The sequence below is a fragment of the Danio rerio genome, chromosome 25 (genome assembly GCF_052040795.2).
Source record: "Danio rerio strain M-AB ecotype USA chromosome 25, GRCz13ab, whole genome shotgun sequence".
NCBI lineage: Eukaryota > Metazoa > Chordata > Actinopteri > Cypriniformes > Danionidae > Danio > Danio rerio.
The window spans coordinates 17,411,705-17,430,772 of record NC_141045.1 but is presented as its reverse complement, the minus strand read 5'-3'; the positions used below and the strand labels follow the sequence as shown (position 1 = coordinate 17,430,772).

The following is a 19,068-nucleotide window of genomic DNA, read 5'->3' as shown; positions in this document are numbered from 1 at the left end:
TCTGTGCTCCGGTTTCCCCACAGTCCAAAGACATGCGGTACAGGTGAATTGGGTGGGCTAAATTGTTCGTAGTGTGTATGAGTGTGTGTGGATGTTTCCCAGGGATGGGTTGCGGCTGGAAGGGCATCCGCTGTTTAAAAACATGCTGGATAAGTTGGCGGTTCATTCCGCTGTGGCGACCCCGGATTAATAAAGAGATTAAGCCGACAAGAAATTGAATGAAAAATGTTTTGACGTGTGTCTGTGTGCATAAGCGAAACTCCACCAATTGACAGAAGTGAAGAACAAACATTTGGAGAAACCAGGCTCAGCCCGGCCAACAAACAGCAGTTTTCTACTGGCCAAATGTTATGAGCAGAGCTGCAGTTTGGCCATGAAAGAGCATTTATTGTTATTATCACCAGTAAAATAGTCATTTGAGATGTCTCTATGTTACTCAGTAAAAATATCATTGATAGATATCTTTAATCACTATTTATAGATATTAATGTAATATGATCTTTACTCTGGATGGGTGTTTCCCAGTACTGGAAGGGCATCCGCTGTGTAAAACATATGCTGGATAAATTGGCGGTTTATTGTGCTGTGGCAACCCCAAATTAATAAAGGGACTAAACTGAAGGAAAATTATTACTTCTAAAATCTAAAAACTTCAAAAATTATGTTTACTTTTAATGATTTTCAGCATTAAAGAAAAATCACTCATTTTGACCCAGACAGTGTATTTTTGACTACTGCAAGACTGATGAACTGCAAGTAACATTTGACTAGATATCTTTCAGTAGTGAAACACAAATAAACCAGGAGGACACATACATCATTTCCTTTTTTTTGAGCACTATTGCTATCCTTATTCCTTTACATTCCGACATTTAAATGTAGGACAGAAATGTGTTTCAGTCATTGTTGGTTTCTTCTAAAAGATGCTGTAATGTGATTGACTGGTGTCTTGTGTTTCTTTAATAATGATTTAACATGTTTCTCTTTTATCTATTATTTTTGGAGATTTCTTCTTAATGTTGCTGGACAATGAAGAACAGACAGGCAGTGGACAGCTTGTGATGGCAGTAACTTTGAGCAGAACAGCTGCTTCTACAAGCGACAGCCCAAATCACACTGAGATCATCATGAGACTGTTCTTACAGAGCTGCTTGTGTTCCCAATGTCTGACCTATAAAAACAATGTTTGACGTGTGCAGTGTATCTGCTTGGCATCTAAAAAGTAGACCTTAGGTATTCAGGAACTTCTCTTGGAGCCGTATACATGAAGCTGTCAAACACAGTCCAGTTACTCAAGTCTAAACTGTTGCTTTAAGCTGAGATTGTCAAAGTTTGAACAATTTAGTCTCAAAGAGTGGTCTGCAATCTTGACTGTATCAGGGGGGAAATATTTGTTGTATCAGTATGTGATATTGTAATATAAAACAACATATTGTGTAACAGTAAAACCTTCTCTGTGGTTCCATTTGGCTAAACAGGCTCCACAAATGTGTGTTAAATCATAGTAAACAGTATATGGCACTACTGTTCGGTAAAGAGATTCCTTCACCCAATAATGAATATTCTGTCATCTTTTACTCTGCCCTTACGATGAGTTTCTTCTGTTTTCACAAAAGAAGATGTTTTGAAAAATGGTGGAAACCTGTAACTATTGACTTTCATTGTATTTGTTTTCCTAATATAGATGCCAGTGGTTACAGATTTTCAGATTTCTTCAAAGTATCTTCTTTAGTGTTCAACAGAAGAAAGAAACTCAAAGGTTTGGAAGCGCTTGAGTAAATAGTTTAGGGAGAACTCTCGCTTTAATTGAGTAAGGAGTCATTTAGAAAAGTCACAGAAATGATGATCAGAGCTTCAGTTTGATTCACAGGACTTTATTTGAATTATTAACAATAAATAAAAGCAATTCATTACAAAACAATTATGAACACTTAATTATAAAACAATCTCTCTCTCTTATGACAGAACACCAGATTCATTTATGAGGTAGAAAATAGTCAAGCAGATCTTTGATGACACTTTAGAGGAGAAAACTGTGACAGCACTGGACTTCCTAATGGAGTTTTAGCATTAATTCAGTTCAATTCATCTTCATTTCTATAGCGCTTTTACAATGTGGACTGTCAAAGCAGCTTAACATAGAAGTAAATTGAAACTGTGTCAGTCCAGATTTCACAGTTGAAGTTCAGTTCAGTTCAGTTCAGTGTGGTTTAATTGTCACTGCTGAAAGTCCAAACACTGAAGAGGAAATCCATCGATGCGCAGCTCCACAAGTCCCAAACCAAGCAAGCCAGCGGCGACAGTGGCGAGGAACAAAACTTCACCAATTGACTAAAGTGAAGGAAAAAACCTCGAGAGAAACCAGGCTCAGTTGGGCACGACCATTTCTCCTCTGGCCAAACGTCTTGTGCAGAGCTGCGGTCTAGGCACCATTAATTACCATTATTGTCATTAATTACTCGCCTCATGTCCTTAGTTCAAATTCATGTTTACTTCATATTGAGAACACAAATGAGAACATTTTAGATGAAATCTGAGAGCTCTCTGACCCTCAAACCACACGTTCATAAGAGCACAGTGTACTGTATGTGTGTCGCACTGCTGATGTTTAACCCAGAGGCCTGCGCGACTTCCTCTCTTTTAAACAAAGCGTGGGCACATCCGAGGTAAACGTCAGCAGCGCGACACACATACAGCGCAGGACAGGGCTCTCATGGTTTGATGAAGTTTTCTGTGATTTCAACATTTCTTCATCTTTGTGGTTTATGGAGGATCAGAGAGTTTTCATCTCAAATATTTTCACTTTCTGAAATAATAAAACAGAAATAATGACTACAGAAGTTCTGTACTGCACTGTATGTGTGTCGCACTGCTGATGTTTAACCCAGAGGCCTGCGCGACTTCCTCTCATTTAAACAAAGCGTGGGCACATCTGAGGTAAACGTCAGCAGTGCGACACACATACAGTGCAGGACAGAGCTCTCGTCAACACACGTCATGAACTGACACTGAAGAGAAGTAAGGTCTTAGAGGTTTGGAATGACATGAGGGAGTTATTAATAACTTTAACAGTCTTGTGAAATGTCTGGAAATGGTGCTCTTCTCCTCCTCGCTTCTTTAGTTTTTTCTAAAATGGAGAAAAACAATCAGAAACAACACAAAGTTATTTAAGCAGTAATATGAAGGGCTGTCAAATAAAACTCGCTGTGTTCCTCTACCTCCTATTGTATAACTGCTTCACAGGATTTGGGGTCGTTGGATTGAACCAGCAGTGCTCTTCTACCTGGTGTAACTGTAGCCGTTTAGCTGGATTACGAATCAAACACTGGGAAATCAGGTCCACGCATGCTGAAAAGTGTCACAGAGAGTGTGAAATATGTCTGCATACTCAAGATTCATAAGCGTCTTTAAATCTTACAACATCAAATGTTACAAAACATCCACAATTAAGTGACTTTAATATCTACAGGTCCTGTAAGCATTATATTTAATCCAGTTTACTTATGACTGACATGTTTTATTCTGTCACTGAGGCTGAGATTGTTCAGAGGTGTCTGCTTACCTGTAGATAATCTGGGGTGTATCTCAATGCAGCCAAACATTATTGACTGTCTGTTATTAAAGGCCAGTCGTCCATGCATTATTTCATACAGCATGATGCCTATTGTCCAGACGTATGCCGGGTAAGCATGGAATACACGACACCTCAAAGCCTCGGGTGGCATGCCATGTCCAGCTCCTGTAAGAGAGACATTTCCAGAATTCATTTCATAAGACAATACTGTGACCAAAGAAACTAACACAGAATGCCAACTCACCTCGATAGTCACTTTTGTTGAAAGGCTTTTGGGTAATTGGCTGAGCACATCCAAAGTCGATCAATTTGAGCTCTAATCGGGGTAGAGTCACCAGGATGTTCGCCGTGTGTATATCACCATGGAAAACTCCACGCTCAGTGCAGAACATTACAGCTCGGATCAACTGACGCATTAACTGGCGTGCTTGGTTTTCTTCAATGTCCGCTGTATCTTTGATGTACTGAAGCAAGGTCTTGCATGACTCTGCGTACTCCAGAATGAGAACAAAGTTGTCCTCAATCTCAAGCCAGTGGTGTAATCTGATGATGTTTGGACATCGCGGAGCATTCATCAACCTAAGCATCATTGCCACTTCCGCAAGCACAGGTGTGGAATGACCATCCTAGAAAGAAAACAGATTTCAAAGATATTACCAAAGCAGAATTGCACAAAGTACAGAAACACAAACTTCACTGTGTGAATAATCACTAAGCTCCATGTTCCGACACATTTTTGCTTGTATTTGAGCATTCAGTCATGCAGTTTAAGCTAAAAGAGGACTCTACATGTGTGTGTTTTGTCCGTCTCTGAGGCTGAGCACATGCACACAACAGCACAAGCTCTCTGTAGCACTATTGAATGAATCATATACACTCTAATAAATCAAGCACATCACATGCTGCAAAAGTCCCGCTACAGGATTTCACTGATTTCCAGCTTTGTGTAGAAATGAATGCAGACTGCTTTACAAGGGGCCGGGATATGAATCAATGATCATTTTCATCTCCATTAATGTTAAATGAATTTTAATTAATTCCACAGCCCGACATTCATGTGTTCAAAACTTGTCTCTGGGTGAAGGATGACTAAATGCTCAGCACATTTTCACTGTTGTGTGAATGATTCAACTTACAACGTCCAGATAACGGTCCTGTTGACTCTTCACCATACACTTCAGGGCAACCTGCGGAAAAACAACAACAAATTAAATTAAAGCCAACAAATTATTTATATTTAATAATCAGGAGGAAAATGTTGACTGAATTTAAAAAATAGTTCTCTACCTTTACTCTTTTACTGCGTTTGTGAGATGCCACATACACCTGGCCAAAAGCTCCTTCTCCAATCATGTCTCCGACTTCAAACTGAGACAGATCAAATCCTGAAAAACAGAAAAAAGCAGGAAGATTTACTTGGATTGTCTGGTATGAAACGGATCAAATAAATGACTTCTGTCCTTTAAATCTGGATCTAATGCAATGATCTAAAATCAGTAACTTCTATCAGAATTGCAGGAGTAAATTGATTAATAATTTATATTAATTATGAATTACAGAATGATGACTTACCACGAGTGAGCCCAGAATCCTCCTCAGGACCCTGGCCTGGCAGAAATACTGACTCAAGGTCTGGGTCTGGCTCTGACTCTGGCTCAGGCTGTGGCGTAAAATGCAGGAAAGGGAACTTCGCAGCCTTCCATACTCTCTTAAAGAAAGCAGAGACTCTTTTCCCTTTCCTTCCTTTCTTGGGTTTTTCTAAAATGAAGAAAACAAACAGAAACATCTCCATGAACAGAGCTGCAGCTACAGTGCTCAGAATATTCATATATGCTGTACACCCCATTTTGAAAATGAATATTTTATCCATTTCTCAGCGAATATGGGTAATATATAGCAACATAAACTGGTGCATTTGAACAAAACTGATTTAATAAACAGATTTATTTATTAAAATAATATTTTAGTCACAGAACATTTTTAGAAATGGAAAGATATTAGAATATAGAATAGTGTAAAGCATCCTATAGAAAATATGAATTTAAATGAGAGATTTGTGGGGGTGTACTCATATATGTTTAGCACTGTATTAATTAATACACACCAACAGTACAAGAAATGACACTGTCTGATTTATAAACTAAAAAAGCAAAGAGTAAAAATAACAGATGGCAGAAATAAAATGAACCAAATTCAGGATGACTCACCATCAGTCCCATCAATTTTAGAGGGGTCTTGAACAGACGGAGGCGACTCAGGACTGACCGAATCTGCATCCGTCATTTTCTTAATATTGGAGGGGCCCGGCTGAGGATCTTCACAGACCTGGACTGGCGGACGCATCTGCTCAGGGTCAACATGATCTGCGATGGTCGTTGACTGGATCCTGGAAGGTCCTGGAACAGCCAACGACTCGAGACTGTCGCAGACCTGGACTGGCGAACGCATCTGCTCGGTGTCAACATGACCTGTGAGGGCTGTTGAGGACTCAGGACGGGCCCAATCTGCATTCGACACATCTGCTGTTTGCTTGATCCTGGAGGGGCCCGGAACACTCAACGGCTGTGGATCTTCACAGACCTGGACTGGCGGACGCATCTGCTCAGGGTCAACATGATCTGCGATGGTCGTTGACTGGATCCTGGATGGTCCTGGAACAGCCAACGACTCAAGACTGTCGCAGACCTGGACTGGCGGATGCATCTGCTCAGGGTCAACATGACCTGTGAGGGCCGTTGAGGACTCAGGACGGGCCCGATCTGCATTCGGCACATCTGCTGTTTGCTTGATCTTGGAGGGGCCCGGAACACTCAACGGCTGAGGATCTTCACAGACCTGGCCTGGCAGCCACACCGGCTCAAGGTCTGCATGTGCTGCGACGGTCCTGGAGGGACCTGGAACAGGCAGGTGCTCGAAATTGTCGTTATCTGACTGTGGTTCAAAGGGAACCACTCTGCTCCGGTCAGAGCTAAGGAAAGGGCGCTTTGCAGCCTTCCATACTCTCTTAAAGAAAGCAGAGACTCTTTTCCCTTTCCTCCCGTTCTCTGGGTTTTCTAAAGTAAAGGAAATGAACAGGGAAATTTTAGAAAACTCTTTAACCTCAGGTTTACAATAGACAAACTGTTGAAAATTAGACATATAAAAGACAATCACACAAAACAAACATCAAGAATAAATGTACAATTATAATAGAAAATGTTTAAAAACTACAATTAATTACGTGGAATTGCAAATCATTTCTATGACATAATACGACAAAAACAACATCATAGTCAATAAGTCATCCATTTTAGACATTAGGAAAAATCCTATTAGCAACTGTTTTGCAAAAATAAACATTTTACACCTGCTCACACGAAATGCAAACTATTATAATAACTCATTTTTGAGTCAATATTCTGAGTTATAGAATATTTTATTATAGTTTGAGCTATTTAACAATCACCATCACAATGTTTAATTAAATTTATGAAGCCTTTTATTTGTTTGTCAGTGGGTGCCACATCTACATCTACATTCTTCCTCAAGCACCACTTCTCCACCACAAAAAAAATAATGAAACTAAATCCACATTTTTGCAGCTTTCCATTAGCAATCGTCAAACTCAAAGTGAACAATTTCTCTAGCGCTAGATCTTCAGTTAAGAAATCTGTGAGTAAATTATAACTTCAACATTTAACAATCAGTCTTAGAAATCCAAATGAAAAAGTCTTGCTCCAAAACTTCAGTTACAGAAACAGAGCTATAGACATTTATTATTATGCAGGTAAAGTTGGATATATATTTATTCATTTAACTGAATATTTGCCTCTAAAATATTATTATTATTATAGTTTTTCTTAAATAATAGGTGGGAATACACCGTTTTTGTAAACTCTCATCTCACCTGTTGGGCTTCTCGTCGTGTTACGAGGTGTAGGAGAAGCCATCGTGTCACTCTGATGATTATTGTTGACAAATACAGGCGTGATCAAATTATCTCGAGTAAAAAACACAGTCGACATATTATTTGCTGTTTGAGATGCAAAACAAGTCGCTAAAGTCATTAAATCACTGTTCACTGTACTCGATCGTTTGTCACTCTGAGGAATTCTGTCGGCTATGACGTAACGGCATTCTTCTCGTTCTATTTATTCGTCATCAGTGAGATTGCTTCTTCCAGACCCTTACAACTTCAAGATATTATTTGTTACTATAAAGGCAAAACTGATATATCAGAGAACTACATTATTAACTTTTTTATTTTGTATGGAAAACATTTTATTCACAGACAAAAATTCTCCATTTCGCAGCCTTCTTTTCCACATTTTTTTAATTGAAATTGATGTTTTTATTAAATCTCTAAGACTAGTTAATAACAAGAAAAGTGACATATTCTTGGATTATTATGATAAATATTTTGGAAATATCACGGATACATAAGTCCTTGTTTCCTCTTCCTGTATCTGTGTTATGTATATATCTCTGTTTAATTGTTTATTTTTTAATGAAAAACTTTTTCTCTTTTGTTTCTCTTTTAATTTAATTTTTATATATATGTTTATATTATTTATCCTGATCTGTTAATATCACTGTTTTTTGTATAAAATTGGATTTTGTATCTTTGTTATTGAAGTCAATAATAAAAAATATTAAAAAAACCATCAGTGAGGTGATATTTTACCAAAGCATATAAACGTATTAAAGTTGTTTATCACAGTCAATAATAAGTGGACATTAGTGTTTCAAACATAAAAGATTGAATAACAAACATGAAGGGTTGGGCTAAAATAGTCCATAAATTATCAGTCCACAAGAGAAAGAAAAAATGTATTATGATTTATTGGACAAATAACAAACTGGTAGGCACAAATAACCTCACTATTCAGAAATTGGTCATCTGAATAATAAAACAATAACAGTAATAATTAATAATGTCCTTCCCTTTTTATGCCTCTCTTGTAAATTAGTAAAATTCTTCTTTGAGATAAAATATAATCGCTAAAATATTATCATTATCAGTGGAGTTGACTTATTATATAAAGCTCTGTTTAAATCTTATTGATCTATGGAGGATTTGGTGCTGGACACTTTTTTTTGTTTTGTGTTAAACAATTCACGTCGCGTAGTTGAAAAGTAGTACCAAAATTAAAATGCAACCGAGGTCTTTTTCGCCATCTGGCCGTGAATCGCACGTCTTTTCTACACGGTTCCTGCACGTCGAAATTTATCATGTTCTGGACGTTTGGTCCATGTTCAGGTTTGTTTTTAAAACGCGTACGCGTTAAAAACTTATTATTTAAAGCATTGAAATGCAATCAGGTCCGATTTCGGTCCAGTTATACCTGAACGACTTTATGACATTGTAATCACCTGTAAATCATAATTAATACATTATTTGAGGATGCAATAGTGTTACAATTAAGCAAATTATTTATTGTTCATATAGTCACAGATTTACATCACAGTCAAACAGACACATCTAATAAGAAAAAAAAAACCTACAAAACAGAAATATGGACAACACAAGTAAAATTTTATTTTAGAGTCTTTATTTCTACTATCCTCCAGCTCTTCCTGGAAGGTGCTCACTGTGTTCCTCCATTGCTGCATCTTTTTCTGTGCCTGTAGCATCTGGACTCCATCACTTCACAGCATCTGAGGGAGGAGAATATGATTTTGTATGATCCTAACAACTAAAAACTTACAACAGACCAAGAATTATTGTCATGTTTTATGAATGCACAGTAATGTGCAGAGTAGTATCTAATGTAAATACATACACATTCCCTACCACTCATCATTTTACAACTGCCCATATCCACACATCCACAGTTCTGTTACAAGCAAAGACTGTCATTCATGGCTTACACTGAAATGATCATTTAGTTTAATATTTTCTGTCTGGCTGACAGCCTGAATCTGTACAAACATTTTAAAAAATCTGAACATTAAAACGGGCACGTCTATAAAGAGATATACAGTGATGAATAACAGATGAAATCTACAGTTTGAATAATATCACATGCTGGGTTAATTGTTGTGGTAGTAAAATATATTTTCCTGGAATATTGTGCAGAATTAAACACAAACAATACAAGATAAATATGTTCCGGTTCATGACATTTTTACTCGGTCTCAGAACAGTTGCTGAACCTACATGTGACACCAAAATCACAGTCAGAGCAATACTTAGGCAGACAGATACACACATTCTGTTGCATTTCAAACTTACACCCAGTTCTACTCTTCAGCTTTGATGGACACTTCACAGGATCTTGCTCTCAGAATCCAGTCTCTAGACAGAACATGTAGACATGCTAGAGTCCACATTGACAATTACTGTAACAGAGCAATAGCTAATATCAAGCTTATGATGACGTTAACTTTTCTAGCTGCAATTACTTGTTAAAGCTTTGATCAGGATATGCAGTAATAAGATCACAATATTCAACACAGGTATAAAACTACTTTGTGTATCGAAACATGTTATACAAATGTTTAAAAATTTAATTGCAAATGGATTATAAAATACCGCTGGTAACACTTTACAATAAAGTCTAATTAGTCAATTTGAGTTATTCTGTTAAAATCAACAGTGAGAAACACATTTATTGCAGTTACTATATTGTTAGTTAGAAAACAAGTACAATTTATTAGTTATTAACTTATAATGTACAATTAGACTATAAATAGAGAAATTTTAAGTGATAGCTCATGCATGTCACAGGCCAGATTAAGATATGAAAACATGAATGTGTGAAAATAAATAGCAGGCTAAGTATTCCAGCACGTGGTTAAATAGTGTTTGAGCATTGTTCACCACTACAGGCTCTAGATTTGCAAACATGGACTCAGAAATTCTGAAATACACTTTTAAGCATTCAACAAGTTTCTCACCTACACTGCAGTGTCCTCAGTGAGTGGGATGACAGAGGATTATTTGCACTGGAGACAATTCTAAACTATTATGTTCAGAAATGTGTTAAAAAAAATCTTCTCTCTGTTAAACTGAACTTAGCAAAAAATAATAAATAACCGGGGGCTAATAATTCAGGGGGTTAATAATTCTGACTTCAACTGCATATGAAATTATGAACCTTAATTTCTGTCGTAGTTTCATCGTGAAAGTTGTCTGGAAAGTCGCGTCCATTTAACAGTGATTTTGTAGTCTCGTTCTCCATCTGAGATTATTTATCATTGACATTCATATTAGGAACATTTTAAGTTCATTTTAAAGAGCTGCTTCCGAAACATGTCAGACTAGGCATGGGACGATAACCGTTTTCAATGTATATCGCGGTTTGGAAAACTCAAGCTTTTAAGACAGCCAAAACTTCCTAAGGTATGTGTAAGATTTTTTAATTTACGATTTTTGTTTTAGTTTTTTAGGACAACAGTATCTCCAGCAGAAAAGATTTCCAATGATCCTGGTTTAAACTGTAAAGAAATGTGTTTTTGAAATCACAATGTTATCACAATACCGTGAAACTGTGATATTTTTATCTAAAGATATCTTACCATCACAATCTTATACAGACCCATGTCTACGTCAGACTGCATGCTATGATTTTTTCAAATAAATAACAAATTCTTGATTTTTTTTCCAGAGTCCCAGTTTAATTTGTTGCAGAAATAAACTCAATAGAAATGTACAGTCAATTTAGAAACAATTACAAACAACTACTATTAAAAACAAATGGAGAACATTCCTCTAACCTTTCTAAATGAGGAGAACCCAAACCAACTGAGTCCTGTAAAACACAATAAGTTAAGGCAACTAAATTTGTTTGATGAAACCAATTGCTAAAAACCATTTGAGTAAAAAACTGAGCTATTTTATTAACTCATTACCTTAAACACTGAGTTCAAAACTCTTTGCCAATGAGTAGAATTAACTCTCAGTCAATTTTGAGTTAATAACACTCATTTCATTTTATAAAGCTGACTGTTGGGTTTTACAGTGAAGTATGTGTAAAGGACTATGGAGCAAAACAAAATTAAATTTCTACCCGTTCTCTAGTCATACCTATTTGTTAACCTACAGTTTCGTGTCGAGTTTGAGTGTTTAGTGGCTGCCAGTGAAGTTAAGCGATTCTCTAGGGAGATGTTACACGGAGTAATAGCATACATGACCTGCATTCGGTGGGGACGCTGTTGTGCTAGTTCTTGGACACTTGTTGTAGACCGCCATCAATAAGGACAGTTTTAGTTCAGCTAATGTCTGTTTATTGCTTAGAATACAAACATGGTGTCAGAAGTGCACTAAACTCCGAATATGTCCATGAACAGCATTCCAGCACCTGAGGTCAAGCGGATGTCAGGGGATATATCAAAGAATTGGGACATTTTCAGAGTGGAATATGAGGACTATGAACTAGTGACAGGATTAAATGAGGAACCCAGTGAGGTGAGAGCAGCAGCACTACACCGCCTTATGGGCAACAAACGTCGGCATGTCTACAATCATAATATTGTGTTGACGTAGGAACAAGCTAAAAATCCGAACGCCATACTCGATGCTCTGGGGGCCTTCTTCAAGCCCACAAAAAATGGGATTAACAAGAGATACAGGTTCGGATGCTGCAAAAAAGAAGTGGATGAGCCTATATACAGTTTTCTCACAAAGATGCGGGAACGAGCTTTAACCTGCAACTACAAAGAGCTTAAAGACTAAATGATTCGTGAACGATTTGTCTTGGGCATTGACTATGAGAACACCAGCAGCACAAAATGCCAATGAGCAGAAGTGATGGAGCAACATGTTTTAACAATTGACAGCTCAATCATTGACAGTGTGAATGTCGCAGTAGCACAGAGGCTGAAACACAAGGACGGTGAAAATAATGAGTAAGCGTTCCGTATGCATTTTGCAAGTATTGTTGGGGAGGTAACACGAAAGGCAGAGACCTGTGCCATGCGTATGGGAAGACATGTCGATCATGTGGTGTATTGAATCACTTCGCCAAATTGGGTGGGGCACGACAGAGAGTTTACAATTCAGGCAGAGTCATCATAGTAACGGATAATGCTCAAGACAAACAATTGCCATTCAATGAGGGTTGGCTTTTCACTGCTGAGGAATGCGTTGACACTGTAAAGTGTCCAGGTCCAAAATGGTTTGTGAACTTAACAATTAATAAACAAAAGCAGGCCTGTCAGCTAGATACAGGTGCCACTTGTAACGTTATGAGCAGAAAAATCAAAGAGAAACTGGACTATAAATGCCCCCTGCAACAATGTCGGGTGCGACAATGCTTTCTCTGGGACGATTTCACACAGAATGCACTGTAAAAGGCACCAAACACAAGTTGATTTTCGAGATAGGAGAAGCTAATCAGAATCCACTACTTTCGGGTAACACATGCCAGCAGCTAGGACTCATGAAATTTACCATCCCCAAGGAGCTTCACATTGTTGATTGCTCTGATATTCCCCCTTACGAAGCAACTGCTCATTTGCAGCTACAAGGATGAGTTTAATGATCCAGTCGAGTCTGTCCCGGGTGAAGTTCGATGTGGCTGGACAACAGTTTATCACCAGTGCAATCCGCGCCACGGAACATACCGGTGGCCTTAAGAGCCAGAGTTAAACAGCAGCTTGACAAGCACATCATGGAGGGACACATCACATCGGTCACCAAACCCACTCCATGGATCCGCAACAAGGTAGTTATAGTGAAGCCTGACAAATTGAGAATTTGCATAGATCCAAAGCAGCTGAACCAAGCACTGCAGAAATCTCATTACCACATGCCGATGCTCAAGGACATTCTGTATAAATTTCCAAAAACACGTCTGTTTACGCTGGTGGACGTTCGAGAAGCCTTTTTACACAGCAGACTGGACAATAAGAACAGTTTAACGACAACTTTTTGGATGCCATGGGGCGTATAAGATGGTGTAAACTGCCTTTCACTGTTTCGGTAGCACCTGAGACCGATCAACGCAAGCAACATGAGCAGCTAATGGGACTCTGAGGCATAGAGCCCATTGTGAATGACATACTGGTTGTTGGCTGCAATGACTTGGATGTAGAAGCAGAGCCGGATCATGAGCATGGACAAAATCTGACACCACATGGCAGGACCTGGCAAATATAGTATTAGCTGTTCAGAGGTTCAGGTTCAGTGCGTTACTATACCTAAAGCACTGAGCATTCATGCAACTCGCATTCATACCTCGAAGGTAAGGCCTGTTACAGACTGGCGAAGGAAACACTGCTCTGGCCGAATACGAGGAGCAAGATAAAGGATTTTGTGACAAACTTTGCTGCATGTAACGAGGCAACAAAAGAAAACAATGATGTCTCACAAGATCCCGGTCTGCCCCTGGCAAATTGTAAGTATGGACCTGTATGCGTACAGTAGTAAAGACTTTATCATTGTGGACCACTACTCAGATTACTGGGAAATCAATCAGTTACCAGACTTGACAGCAGACACATTCATCACGCGTTGCAAAGTTCAGTTTGCACGTCATGGGTAGCCGGATCAAGTGATCCCTGACAACGAACTGCAATTTGCTTATGAACCCTTCAGATGTTTTGCAAGACAATGGAGGTTCGCTCATGTAACATCGTCACCCCAGCACCCACAGTCTAATGGAAAGGCTGAGTCCGCAGTAAAGATCGTAAAATCCATATGTAAGAGAGCAAAACTCGATGGGTCAGATGGCTTGAAATTCTACAATGGCGAAACTCGCCGACAGAGGGATTAGACAGCAGTCCCGTGCAATGACTCATGTCCCGTAGACTTAGGATGGGACTTCCGATGGCGAACAGTCTGCTTATTCCAAGCGTGGTGGAGGGAGTTTCAGAGAAACTGAGATGGAAATGTGCATGTCCAAATTCCAGTACGACTTAAGAACCAAAGACCTCCCAGAGCTTAATGTCGGCGAATACATCAGAATAAAACCCCTACGTGAGACCGCACGGGCCGGTGGCGGAGAGGCCAATGTTTAGGAAAGGTGAATCTTATGCTGTTGATGTGGAGGGCACATGGTACAGGCGCAACCGTGTGGATTTGCGAAGAGCCGAGCATTTTGATCAGTTTAATCATCAAGAGGCAGAATCTAAGGAGAACAGCCAGGGCGCTACCGGCTGTAGGGAAATGGTAATCACAAGAGGGGAGAACACTTCAGTTATTATAGACTGTAAACCAGAGCAAGCTCAGGACCAAAGACTAACAGTGACCAACAAACTGTCATCATGGGGAGCGCCGATCATCACTTGCAGCGGCCGTCAATCATGGCCACCACAGAGACTTAACTTGTGAGTTCTAGTAGGCTATTAGGCTAGCATCAAAGGGGAGTTATAAAAAAAAGTTATTCGTTAGTTAGTATTTGATGACCTACTGTTTCCTGTGAAGTTAAGTGATTCTCTAAAGAAAGGGAGATGTTACACCGAGTAATAGCATACATGACCTGCATCCGGTAGGGACGCTGTTGTCCTGGTTCTTGGGCACTTGTTGTTGTAGACCGCCATTATTAAAAGCAGTTTTAGTTCAGTTCATGTCTGTTTATTGCTTAGAATACAAACAATACCTGATGCACAGCCTCATCAAGCTTGTGCTGTGTGTCCTCCATCAGTTTCTCCACCTCTCTGAACATCTCGTTTAAAGTGATTTGTCCGTGAGCCACATTCTCCTCCAGGGTATCACTGATGTCCAGATGCGGGCCTCGGTGAACTGAACTACCCACTGCTAAACCCACACAGAGCATAAAATCAAATCAAACTGTTTTTATGATGTCATCATGTAGACTTCTTACAAAGTATTTTACAGTATTTTAAAATACAGAAATACAAGACACTAAAGTATTTTGATACAAAATAGTAACCCATTTTCATAAACCCAAAAAATACAAATGACAAAATACTGTCATTGAGTTATATACTGTCATTTCTTTCTGTTCGGAACAGCATATTCATTCATTCATTTTCTTTTCAGCTTAGTCCCTTTATTAATCAGGGATATGAACCGCCAATTTATCCAGCATAACTGACCCAGCCGGGGCTCAAACCAGCAACCTTCTTGCTGTAAGGCAATCGTGCTACCCACTGCGCCACCGTGACGCCCAGGACAGCATATTATTTGTAGTAAATAATTGAACTGAACAAATATGCCTCATATGTTTCATTGACAGTTTTATTAATCATGCTCGATTTTTATTTAAGGTGCTTCGATTTAAAAATGAAAATGGCAAAAATAGCTTAGATGTAGGTATAGGCTACTCTTGACACGCTACTTTTAGCTTAGCTTGCTACATTTCCCAGAGGGTAGCTTTTAGTGTAGTTTAGCTATATTTTAAGTAGCTAATAGCTTACCCAACACCTCAAAAGAAAAAGTCACTTACCAGTTTTATAATGATTTGATGAGCTGTAGTTTAAAATGACGCTGGCTTTTTCCTTCTCCTCCAAAGGCTTATAATGGGTAAAGTCTAGATCGGATATGCGGCCGGCCGGAAGTGCGATATGCACATTAATAAAGCACCATTTTTTAATGACACTGTATAACAATAATTAATATTTTTACAGTACTGTGATGGTTGGGTTTAGGGTTGGGTTGGGGGTAGGCGTTAAAAAATACATTTTATTGGGTAATTTAATACATAACAAAACTAATACTCGGTACAACAACTGTTTTTACACTACTGTGACGGTTGGGTTTAGGGTTGGGGTGGGGGTAGACGTTAATAAAATACAACAAATATGAACTTTAATAAATAATATAAATATTTCTGGTTAACTTTGGGCCGCAAACGTATCTGCTCTAGCAACAACTCTTATAATGCGGTCTCTGTTGCCATCTTGTGGATGGACAACGTCAACTGTCTCCTCCAACATAATGAAGCTGCACGCTCAGACTTGCACTATGGAAATTTTTCCTAACAAAATTCAAATGAAAATGAAAATTCTAATGCTTAAAAGATCAAATGATAAATCAAATGCTCAAACTATAAATCAAATGCTTAAACCGACATCGCAAATGATGAATCGAATCCTCAAACAGACTCCGCAAATGATAAATCAAATTCCTATAATAAGGGCGGCTTAAACTTCATAGATTTTGATTCACTGAATAATACCTTAAAAATAAATTGACTTAAACGCTTTTTTCTGAAATCAATCTTCTATTTGGAATGAAATACCTCGTTCTGTTTTTTTCTCAATTAGGAGGCATTGACTTTTTATTAATGTGTAATTTCTCAATTAACAAACTTCCTATCAAACTTTCCAATTTTCACCAGCAAATGCTTCAGGCATGGAAACTTATTTGTAAGCACAATTTCTCGCCACACAATTTTTAAATTTGGATCAATTGTAATATTTTACATAAGAGGAAATCTATATTCTTTAATAACTGGTTCAGTAATGGTATGATATTAGTAAACCAGTCATTTTACAGTAATGGAAATTTATTTACTTACTCTGATTTTACTGCAAGATATACTGAGTCTGCCCATATCTAAAAAAAAAAGAATTCAATATCGTTTGTAAGGCCATCTCCTCTAAAATCTGTATGCTTTTTAGAAATAATAATAAAAATAATAACTTATTGATTTCAGCTTGTTCCATTAGTCCTGATTCTACTGTTGTTGGATCCATTTGATTCTCCTCTAAAAATCCAATCACAAAATCAGATCTTTATTTTTAGACCTTGTCATCTCAAATCCTTCTTCTATTTCTTATTGGAACAACCTCTTTGATGATATTAAATGGTTGTATGTCTGGTTGCTCCCCCAGAATTTTTTTTACCAAATAAAATTAAAGAAATATCTTTTAAAATTATTCACAGGTTTTATCCGGTTAAACAATTTTTACAAAAATTTTAAAATGACATTGACATCTCTTTCTCTTTCTGTGAAACGTCTTCTGAATCTGTTGCTCACTTGTTTTGGGAGTGTCCCTCTGTTAAATCTTTTTGGTCTGATGTAAACTCTCTGTTCAAAAGGTTTGTGGTGATTTTTCTTTAAGCTATAGACATGTTATTTTGGGGTTTTATATTAAAAGAAAACAATTCCTTAATTCAACTTTTTGCATAAACTTCATTTTATTTATTGGAAAGTTTTTTATACACAAATGCAAATATACTCAGTGTAAGCCAATTTTTTTTTTTTTTTTAAACGAGAACTAGCTCTTTATTTAAAAACCATCACAAACTCTCACAAAAAGAAAGCTATTAAAACTTATAAAAAAAATGTGCTTTATTTAAAATTCTGCAATAATTTCTTTTTTTCTTTGTCATTTGCCCTCAATTATTTCTTCTTTTTTGTTGTTTCTTTCTCTATATCGTTTTCTTTATTTTGATTTACCTATATTATATCTGTTCGAAATTTGTTACATTTCACTTATTTTCTAAACAGTAATATTCCTATTGATTGTACCATACTTCTTTTAGCTTTGTATCTGTATTTGTTATAATGTACTGTTGTTATTGCAATAAAGTACACTCCAAAAAAAAAAGAAAAAAAGATGATTCAAATCCTCAAAATGTTTCCGCAAATGGTGAATCAAATCCTCAAACGACTCAGCAAATGGTGAATCAAATCCTCAAAATGACTCCACAAATGATGAATTAAATCTTCATACTTACTCAGCAAATGGTGAATCAAATCCTCAATATGACTCTGCAAATGGTGAATCAAATCCTTAAAACGACTTCGCAAATGGTGAATCAAATCCTCAAAATAATGACATGGCAAATGATAAATGCAAATGAGGTGTCAATCAACTAGCCTAGGCGGAGCTTTAAGGCGGAAAAGTTTGTTGACAACTACCGGTAGCGCTATGACTTTTTCAAGGCGTTTAGATTTGCGTGCCCTATTCAAAGTCGTATCCGTATAAGAAATACATTTTTACTTGTAGAAGAAAAAGCAAGAAATCCCCTTCTGCTTCTTTCCACATTCTGACGTGTTATAAATATACATATAAATATACATACATGTATATACACACGCAGACATATATTTGATAAAGTATGTGTGTGTGCAGGCCCGTGCAGAGTTTAACTAATAATTATGTTTAACTAATAATTAATTACTGGGATATTATTGTTGACAGTGGTCTTTTTAAAATTATTGTATTAACGTGTTGCACTCACCCGGAGGAGGGCGGCAACGCACTCCATTTCAACAGGTTCTTCCTCCTGCTGCTTATAACAGACCGTAATTTTTGCCGTCCTCGTCTGGCGTGATTTAACCTCTCCCCAGTTTTTCCATCAAAACCTGGAAGGCACATCCTGTGGTGTAAGAAATTTACGGCTGGACTGTGGATGGACGAGAACTTCATCCTCCGTGAAGAGCATAGCACACAAAAAAGTGCTGCCTTTCCTCACAGTAAAATCCACTCATCTCTCCGAATAGCACCAAATCCAACGCATCCTAATATTTTAAACGCTGGGAAACCTATTAAACGACATATACGACAGTTTCTTTTTTAAATAAGTACAAAAAGGTACGCTACAAGATTGATTACTCGTCTCCACCAATGCTCTTTGTTTCTACCGGAACAAAGTT

The 19,068-nt window shown here is 37.8% G+C and overlaps 3 protein-coding genes across 6 annotated transcripts in view; all 3 read right to left on the bottom strand.

Moving 5' to 3' along the window:
* Positions 1–19,062, bottom strand: part of mical2b (microtubule associated monooxygenase, calponin and LIM domain containing 2b) — a 135,484-nt gene extending 116,422 nt beyond the window's left edge. For both annotated transcript variants that reach the window (XM_087311067.1, XM_087311074.1), the window contains exon 1: positions 18,654–19,062. The gene's annotated coding sequence lies outside the window, so the exon portion shown is untranslated. The remainder of the gene's footprint in view (positions 1–18,653) is intronic.
* si:dkey-80c24.1 lies at positions 1,859–9,031 on the bottom strand. Of its 3 annotated transcripts, XR_015525882.1 has the most exons (10): positions 7,461–9,031; positions 5,782–6,627; positions 5,147–5,332; positions 4,862–4,959; positions 4,711–4,761; positions 3,819–4,200; positions 3,563–3,739; positions 3,219–3,348; positions 2,695–3,127; positions 1,859–2,598 (listed from the first exon to the last, which is right to left on the bottom strand). XR_015525882.1 is itself a non-coding variant. In XM_087311226.1 (9 exons), the coding sequence occupies exons 1-9, from the start codon at positions 7,618–7,620 to the stop codon at positions 3,118–3,120; spliced, it is 2,040 nt and encodes a 679-aa protein (XP_087167352.1). In that variant the 5' UTR covers positions 7,621–9,031; the 3' UTR covers positions 1,859–3,117. The 3 variants fall into 3 exon arrangements, 2 of the variants coding, with proteins under 2 accessions (XP_087167352.1, NP_001410212.1); XM_087311226.1 differs by having other exon boundaries at positions 1,859–3,127; NM_001423283.1 differs by lacking the exons at positions 5,147–5,332; positions 5,782–6,627; positions 7,461–9,031 and having other exon boundaries at positions 1,889–3,127; positions 4,862–4,947.
* Positions 9,089–18,841, bottom strand: LOC147830848 (uncharacterized). The gene is made up of 4 exons (XM_087312756.1): positions 18,654–18,841; positions 15,907–16,058; positions 15,097–15,254; positions 9,089–9,211 (listed from the first exon to the last, which is right to left on the bottom strand). The coding sequence occupies exons 1-4, from the start codon at positions 18,839–18,841 to the stop codon at positions 9,203–9,205; spliced, it is 507 nt and encodes a 168-aa protein (XP_087168882.1). The 3' UTR covers positions 9,089–9,202.
* Positions 19,063–19,068: the final 6 nt, after the last annotated feature.